This window comes from Maniola jurtina, chromosome 11 (genome assembly GCF_905333055.1).
Source record: "Maniola jurtina chromosome 11, ilManJurt1.1, whole genome shotgun sequence".
Taxonomy (NCBI): domain Eukaryota; kingdom Metazoa; phylum Arthropoda; class Insecta; order Lepidoptera; family Nymphalidae; genus Maniola; species Maniola jurtina.
In genome coordinates, this window is record NC_060039.1 from 5,539,887 (window position 1) to 5,549,714 (window position 9,828).

The following is a 9,828-nucleotide window of genomic DNA, read 5'->3' on the forward strand; positions in this document are numbered from 1 at the left end:
GAACATAATAAAATTATGTAATACTGGCCGACTCGCCTCGAATTCGCACGGGTGGGTTTACCCTTTCTGTAGTTTTTTTTTTAAATTAATAGACTGGCGCTTGGCTGCAATCAGATCTGCTGGCAAGTGATAATTTGCAACCTAAGATGGAGCGTGCTTGCCTAGATATTATACATAATATTATTTAGGTATTCGTATGTTATGAACAAAATAATTTAAGCAGTACCTATCTGCTACATTACTGAATTTTTTGTTAGGGTTGGGCTCGTTTGGATACTTCTAAGTTTTAAAGTAGATGAATATCCTCCATACTAATATTATAAATGCGAAAGTGTGTCTGTCTGTCTGTCTGTCCGTCTGCTTCCTTTTCACGGCCCAACTTCTTAACCGATTCTGACGAAATTTTGTACAGGGTTAGCTTATATCCCGGGGACGGACATACGCTACTTTTTATCCCGGAAAATCAAAGAGTTCCCACGGGATTCCTAAAAACCCATCCGCTTAACCGATTTGTATGAAATTTGGTACCGTCCCTGTTATAGACATGGACAACTTTTATCCCGGAAAATCCAACAGTTCCCACGGGATCTCTAAAAATCTAAATCCACGCGGACGAAGTCGCGGGCATCCTCTAGTAATTAATAATTTACACACATAAAAAAAAATACAATTTTCAAAACGAACTTGGAAAAGATCATTAGAATAATCACTAAGAACATTTTACAGTCATTACTCATTAACATCTTAACACAGTAAAGTGTAAACGTGTGCGATTAAATTATTCATCAATCTACCTAGGTAGGTATATTCTGATCTGTACCCGTAAACCACAAGATTGTGATAATCATGAGAGCCAAGTGGTCTTTGTTTTGTACACCAAACTACACCTTGGCCGTAATAACCAATAAGTCATCTTTCGTTTGATAAATTAACATAACATTTGACCCGCTTTTTTTCTTGTTACCTTTCAACGTTATGTTTAATTCTAATTAATTGTTCGGATAAGTGATGCTTCGAAGTTTCTTAACAAAATTTCTATTTCGATTATGGTGTAATTATTGCTAGGTACAATTAGTATTTATACATCCATGCTGTGAGTATTCTTTTTCAGATTACCTACTTCAGCGCAATGTGCTGCAAATACCTGATGGTCAATTAAAAGGTGCATCAATAATTGCTTCAATCACAATTGTTGTGATTGGCTGAATTTATGATATTCTTGCTGCAACTGTGCATTTCAGCCAATTGTAATAGAGTGACTGCCAATCAAAATTGTAAAAAAAAAGAAGAAAATTATTGAAAAGATAAAATGTAAGTAAACACAAATACTTAGATGCTTTTCCTATTGTAGCAGCAGCTAGGTGGCTGTCTCACTAAATAAAGAATCGGTTTATTTATGGTTTAAAATGATTTTTTATCTGAACGAGGAACTAGGGTACAGGATTAATTTTGTTTTTTCCAAATGTTTCTTTTAGGTATAGATAAATAGTGAATTCGAAACATTCTGACATAACGTTTACAAAACACAATTTGTTGTTTCCGTGAAAGGTATCAAACGTAAGGAACTCACAAAGGCCGCAAATTGGGTAGTATACTATCACACTATTCTATTATAAAGTAGGTATAAAGTGACCCACTGTCACTCTGAAGTAATAGCAGACGAGACCTATTGCTTGCATTTAGTTACTAAGTATTATGATATATCAATAGAAAAAAATATCTTGTTATTTAGAAATTGATTTCTTTTTAAACCTACTTAATGTGTTATGTAAAGGTCAGTCTATGAAATCGTTAATGTACACATGGTGACTAGTGATACCTAAATGAAAAAAAAAATTGTTTGTAATAGAACTTTTCGAATACGATTTCAACATTTCGTACCTATCCAATAAGTATTGCATTTTGTATAGGTTGTTATGCGAAACTATTAGAAGTAGGTAATTAGGGGCTGAATAAGCATATTTATCTCTCTCGATGTCATTAAATTATTAACCATTCTTGATAATCACGACTAATTCCTTTTATCCATCCTAAAAGAGCTACTCTTAGGTGTACGGTGTAATGCCTATCGGAATCGTGTGTACTATATAATAATATCCACCCTGCACTAAAAAGTCTCTAAACCATACTTGCATCATACAAATTTCACGTCTGGGGTGGCTAGATGCACACACGCTTTAGTATACACCCTAAAGTGATTAAGGGTGGATAAACGGAATAACAAGGAACCTAAAGCTTAATTTGCTATAACCCGCCAAACCAAAGAAATCTGTATGGTACAACATGCAGCATGCGACATGCACCGCCCGCCCTCCCACTGATAAACATGCAGGATAAGGTGTGGCTTGCTTGGTGGCTGGCTTTTTGCTGGCTGGATTACTTTGGTTTGGCGGATTATAACAATTTAAGCTTTTGGTTCCTTGTATTTCATGGACTTCCGCAAAATAACGCCTACTTCTATACTGGATTTAAACGGAATAAGCTGAATTCTGAATTCACAACGAAGATCACTAAGCTCATTGAACTGTAGATTAAAACTGCCAAAACAAAATGCATTTCAACCAATTCCCAGAACGACCCTACGATAAATTATGTCGATAATGTTAACTCTACTGTTTGACACAAGATCGATATCGATTGACCGAGCCTTATACCGTATCGATACAATCGTTTGGCCCTCGATTGTCGATTGACTTATCTACTCGCGATTCGTAACATTAACGAAAGGTACGTTCACCTATTTATTTACAACGGACACCCGGACACCTGTCTAGTCCAGTCAAAATAGGCACAGTAAAAAAAATAGTTTGGCACATATTTTTAGTTCTTATCGCCGGGTGTAATTTTTCAAGGATAAGTAATATTAATGTTAGCATGTACCTGTTAAAAAATAATTAGCTTAACCAGACTACAAACGTGCTTATAACTGCATCATTTTTGAAAAAACAAAATATAAAGTCACAAAAAGCGGAGAGCTGTTCATATTTTATAGTACTCCGATTTATGTAGGATTTTTTTTATAATACCTACTTAGTTACTGTAATTTTTCATGTTATTACGATAATATTCGTTGATAAATAAATATAAGTAACTTCCGTACTTACAATATGACATTCATTGCTCTCTTGTCGATAAACTTAAACTTCCTTGTTACTGTGATACTTAGATAGAGATTATTAGATATTATTATTAATTATTTCAAATAATTAAAACAGTGATGTATCGATAGATCTTATTATATTATTAACTTTGTTGTATTGAAGTAAATTTCAAGAACTTTATTAAAACAAAAAAAAACTGAAAAAGGATTCTTTGAGAACTTAAACAGTAGTTACAATTGCAAAATACCTACCAAGTTTGCGATGACAAGTGTTACCTAATTATTTATTGCAATCTATTGAAAATCTAAAACCATAAATAACCTACCAGCATTGCTTATTGATCTTTCATTCGAAATCCGTTAATATTTATGTATAAGGACCGCATACATAAATAAACATCGCGTAATTGATTGCGAATATTCCCAGGCATGTTGCATGTAAAGACTATTGTACAAATGTTGGCCCAATGTGTACATGGCAACTTGGTATACTGTCTGCCGTACACTCCGGTAAACACTGGCCACTTGTATTGGCCCAGCACACTGGCCCAAGGCTTTTAACAAAAGACAGTGGATATAGCGTATGACTGCATTAGTTTATGCGGTGCAGGAATTAAGAAATTCGCTCTAAATAACCAGTTTGAACACCAGTCACGAGTTGTTAATTCGATCTATTATTTTCCCTTTTACATATTTCACTGCACTTCGACAGCATTGGTTGGCTAAGGCTAAACACGGTAACAAAGCTTAAAGGATGTAACAAAATTCATAATAGGTAAGTAGGATATCTTATAGGATAAGATACTTCTAAATTCTAATAAATGTTATTAATACTTATGATCTTTTACTTCTTTTTAATATTAATATTCTGTTCACTGGATTTTTGGAAAAATGAAAAACAAAAGCTTAGGTTATTTTAAAAATGGGCCAAGTGCGTATCGGGTATCATGATTCCGTAGGTAGTATTGTATAAGAAATAACACTTTTTAATTGTCATAGCGGCAATTAAAAAAAAAAATGTTATAGCGGCTATAGAAATACATAATCTACATAATTTGTGAAAATTTCAACTCTGTCTATTACGGTTCACGAGATACAGCCCGCTGGCATATAGACGAACGGACAGACGGACCCCATTGGCACCGTTCGGGTACGGAATCCTAAAAATGATGGTAGGTACCTAACCTATATTGTATATATGTTAGAAAATCGGTTGATTGCTGGAGTAGCTATAAAATATACTCTTACGTATAAAATAGGCGTTTTTAACAAAATAAAAGATTCCGACGAATTGAGAACCTCCTCTTTTTTTCGAAGTCGGTTAAAAATGTCTTGAAGTATATATAAAAATTAAAAAGTTAACTGCAAATATTCAGTGCTACATAATTAAACTAGATATTCTTCGAGAAAGCTACTGATTTATGAAATATATTAACTAAAAAATAGTCATGCACTTTCTACATTATTCATACAATTACGCTTTTAAATTAACATACTTATACAAATTTAAATTTTTGCACATAGGTAATACTTGTTAAATATCTCAACTTCGAAGAAACTGATTTAATTATCTGCGTAATTCTGTACACTATTAGTTGAACCCCCATAGACACATTTCTATTTGTTATGTTACGTGTAAGGTATATTTAGTATGTTTGTATGTATGTCTGTATGTTGTGTAACTCTTGTGACACTGAAAGTTTTATTTATCGACATTACGTTAGCATTTTCTAGGCAAGAACAATATCTTCGTTTTGTGATATAACATTATACATTTCATTATTGGAGACATGATCATGTGATCATGTATAATATGTTTTCCCAGAGCTTTAATTGTTTATATTAAACAATGAATAGTTATATTGTTATTGCACTTATTAAATACTAGCTGATGCCCGCGACTTCGTCCGCGTGGATGTAGTTTTTTAAAAATCCCGTGGGAACTCTTTGATTTTCCGGGATAAAAAGTAGCCTATGTGCTAATCCAGAGTGTAATCTATCTCCATTCTAAATTTCAGCCCAATCCGTCCAGCAGTTTTAGCGTGAAGGAGTAACAAACATACACACACACACACACACACACATACAAACTTTCGTCTTTATAATATTAGTGTGATTAGTAAATGATGAACTTTTGAACATTGATAATCTGCCGTTTTACCATTCAAAATTAAATTAATAAGGCGTAAAAATTTTATTTGGGGATGATTAAAGTAGTTAATTTAATGCAAATTGGTTAATTTAAAAAATAATTTTATACTTGATGAAGCTCGCGACTTCGGGTGTATTAAATTAAAAAATCCCGTAGGAACTATTTGATTTACCGAAATATTTTTATCCCGCCTATATCACTTTCCGGGTCCGTTGCTCCCATTATAATTGACACACATACTTTCGCATTTATATTACTAAGCTGGATATATATTTTATTTATTTATTTTATTATTTAATATACCTATATCAATTTTTTCATGGTTCACGTCCTTGAACCATGATAAATCCTTAAATTATGTTGTGTTGTATGATTAGTATGATTTTTACCCGACTGCGGCAAATCCAAAAGGAAGGATTATGATTTTAGCAGTCTATTTATGTTGTTTAAGTATTGTAAATATAAAAATACACATTTTTTCCTAATTTTCACAACCTTGACCCATGAAAATCCTTAAACTGTAACTGTTATGTGTAAAGTAACATAATATTCACTTACAACTGTGACGTATCTAGTCATGTTGAAGTCTCTGATCTCGTCACTGTCACAGAATCACGGGAGCGGGTCGAGCGGCGCACGCGCACTGTCCGTCGGCTGTGTCCGAGCTAACTGCTGGAAAATCACCGTTCTGCAAACCAAGTGGTGGTAGGTGTTACCGCACAATTCCGCGCACGAAACAGACGTGTTCTAATATGAAAAACTGATCGTAGGGATGTGGAAATCGTTTCGCAAGTTGACCTTGCGGATTCGATTGTAATTTTTTTACGTACTGGCGTTGTTGGCCGGGGTGTTGACGGAGGCTTGGATGTGAGTACGCGGCGCAGAGACGCGATCGAGTTATATAGGACAGCCGGCGATTGCGACCTCCGACTTGCTGGAAAGACCACGTGTGAACCCTCGTTGAAGATTACACGCTAAGGACACAACCAGCCCTTATCTAAATTAACGACTTTTATTGCAATTTTAATTACGTTATTTGGAGCAAATTTTATCATTAGAGTATATTGAAACATTGCCATGGACATCATAGCATTGAAATTTAATAAAAACCGACAAAGTGCGAGTCAGACTCGCGCACTGAGGGTTCAGTACTCGGGTATTTTTTCCAACATTTTGCACAATGAATCAAAACTATTATGCATAAAAATAAATAAAAATCTGTTTTAGTATAGTTGTATAGTTATCTTACTTTGAAAATTGAAACACATTTTAAATTTTTTTTTACATGATCTAACCACAAATTCGCGCTTTTCAGATTTATTCCTGTATTTGTACTATAAGACCTACCTACCTGCCAAATTTCATGATTCTACGTCAACGGGAAGTACCCTATAGGTTTCTTGACAGACACGACAGACAGATAGACAGACAGACTGACAACAAAGTGATTAAGGGTTCCGTTAATCCCTTTGAGGTACGGAACCCTAAAAATATCGGTTATTTTAACGAAATAGCAATAAAAAAATTCCTTGAATTTTTAATTGCGATGGATGTCTTTGGTGCACTAGTTTGCACAACATCATTAAATTTTAATCGAAATTATAAATTAAATTGTTTTCAATTTGCACAAATAAGTACTTATTTTTTTCTATTTGCTAATAAATAGTACATTGATAACAAATTAACATGGCATAGTTATGTCTTATAATCTTACTTCAAAAACCATTTAATTTACCAATATCCTGAACTGGTTTCCACTTCTTCGATAACTTTAATAAACCATCATTAATCGCTTCTTTAACTGCTTAACTATGGTGATCTACCGCAAAACTTTTGGTATCGGCGTAGATAAAAATATCCTGTATTATTATATTTTTAACACAAAATCACAGAAATCGATCATTCAGCCAACTTTGTTTTTAATTTTCCTTATGACGACGTACATGTTTACTAACAGGGGCTTAGAACTAGGTACCATCCTTCTTAATTACTAGAACACAACGATAGCTCAGACTAAGTTATGAGCTAAGTTGATTCCTAGTTCCGTGGACTATGAGAACGATAGATTCAGATATTCGTAATACCGGTTTATAAATGGCAAATATTTAACTAAGAATGAATACCAACTGTTAGATTATTTAAAAAAAAAAAATATTTTAATTTTCAGAAATGATATAAAATTATTTATTTAGATATTTATTGGTGGTAATTTGATAAAATCGATATTTGACTCATTTGATGTCATATGTATAAGTTTGACGATCATTTCGACCGGTTTTTTGAATTGTTGATGGGGGTGAAATCTTTTCAAGATATAAAAGACTTCTTGCGGAAAAGATATGCTTAAATGGGATTTCTAGGCACTAAAACTTCGATGATCCCCCTTAAGCCATAGGAGACTCCGGGATCTCATGCGACGTATGTAAATAAATAGCTCAATACGTCATTTTCGAGTGTGGTATCTTGATATTTTTCAGTGTGGTCTCTTGCTTAAACTTATGACTCTACTGTAATTCTACTATTCTTCGAGCTGTGTACCTCGCCCATTGCCTTTTCAGCATCGCTCAGGAATGCGCTTTTTACAGAATGTTATTTTGGGAGGTGAAAATTTAATGTATATCTAGATGTATCGATACAGAAAAGTATATAGATTAATATTAATCATATTTTTCACTGTCATCATTTATCATTTTCCTAGTAAAGAGCAGTGGTGATACATAAATTATGTATCACCACGTACTTATGTATGTAACATAATGGAAGTAAGGTCAATGTAAGCTTTATGTATGTAAGGTGGTCCTTTAGAAGCACCGCTAAGGTTAAGTACAGGAGTACCTACTGTAAAAAGTAACTTTTTCAAACTTATTATTTCCGGGCTACCTTGTCAGTCAGCTAAGCGTGCATTAAGCCCTAATTCGCACGAGCGTTAAAAAGCGTTGCGTTAAAACCCGGTGTAGCGCTGGATATACAAAGTGCGCGGTAAAAAAGGCATTGACGTGTGACCAGATACTTGGGAATGCATTTGTTCTATTTGAACGCTTTTTTAACGGGCGATAAAAAAGTTCTCGTGCGAATGAGGCCTTAGCCCTAATTTGCACGAGCGTTAAAATGCGTTGCGTTAAAACCCGGCGTTGCGCTGAAAATAAATTTACAAAGTTAAAAAAGCTCTTGTGCGAATGAGGCCTTATGAATTCATTGATTCCATTGCCTTTTGTTCATTAACAACACGTTTGTTAGCTAAACAATTCCATTTCCATTTTATTTTACTGACCAGATAAATTGTTTTTCAAAGATGTCAGTATTCAGTATTGAAAAAACCCGTCATGCGCGAAAAATGTATTCTTGAAAATTCCATCTAAAGGGATTAAAAAGAAGACGGAGTTTGTATGAAAGTCCGTCATTCATCAAGTTAAATTCAATAAAAATTGATAGTTAAGCTGTTGATTAAAATGAAGAAATTCGTAGATATATTTCCGGATTTTTGGTAAGTCCTAAAAGGGTCAATACAGGAGATAAAATGTTTGTTTGAAAAAATGGTGAAGTATTTAGGTACGTATTTCTAGATTTTTGGAAATTCTACCCCTTCACTAATTTTCAAAAATTTCACTCGAGCGAAGCCAGGATGGGTCATCAAGTCATCAAACAAATGGGCCAGCATGCTTGCACAAAATAATTGTCCATGCAGGATGCCAAGCCTACAATTTGCAGTAAATTGTAGGTACCTACTTACTTTTTTACCTACATAGAAAAAAAGTAAAGTTTTATGTTGGGTAATCCCCTCTATAAATACGGCAAATTAATTATTAAAAAAAATATACACGTACTTCTTAATATCTTGGTATTTATACCTACTAATAATACTATCTTCAATGTCACTTTATTTTTAGTAACTTAATTATTTCCTTCTTTCTTACCCTTCTGGGAAAACCTCTCACTCAAGGATATTCACACGATATACTTATTCATATCAACATTTATTTGAGGTAATGACACAAGGTAGAGAAAAACAAGTGAAAAATTATATTTTACTAGAGGATGCCCGCGACTTCGTCCGCGTGGATTTAGGGTTTTCAAGATCCCGTGGGAACGGTTTAATTTTCCGGGATAAAAAGTTGCCTATGTCAGTTACAGAGACGCAAGCTACCTCGGTATCTTTCATACAAATCGGTTAAGCGGATGGGTTTTTAGGAATCCCGTGGGAACTCTTTGGTTTTCCGGGATAAAAAGTAGCCTATGTCCGTCCCCAGGATATAAGCTAATCCTGTACCAAATTTCGTCAGAATCTGTTAAACTGTTGGGCCGTGAAAAGGTAGCAGACAGACAGACAGACAGACAGACACACTTTCTCATTTATAATATTAGTAAAGTATGGATAGCAGAGGGCGCAGTAGACGCACCCATAGAGCATAGCCCCAGGAGCGGAGTGTGTGGCTGTGTTGGTGATGAGTTTTTCATCACCCATCTAATCACTGATGGCTGCCCCACCAGTTTCTCGCCTGTCCAGTTTGGTGACGGGCAAGGGAGATGTTGAGAATGGGAAACGTAGAAAGGGAATTGCCCTCCCCGCGAACCCTAG

At 34.6% G+C, this 9,828-nt stretch overlaps 1 protein-coding gene across 1 annotated transcript in view; it reads right to left on the reverse strand.

Annotated features, from left to right (window-relative positions):
• Positions 1–6,124, reverse strand: part of LOC123869518 — a 52,400-nt gene extending 46,276 nt beyond the window's left edge. Inside the window, exons 1-2 of the mRNA XM_045912498.1 lie at positions 6,083–6,124; positions 5,811–5,940 (exon numbers count right to left, since the gene is read on the reverse strand). Of these exons, the coding sequence (XP_045768454.1) occupies positions 5,811–5,831 (21 nt within the window). The 5' untranslated portion in view covers positions 5,832–5,940; positions 6,083–6,124. The remainder of the gene's footprint in view (positions 1–5,810; positions 5,941–6,082) is intronic.
• Positions 6,125–9,828: the final 3,704 nt, after the last annotated feature.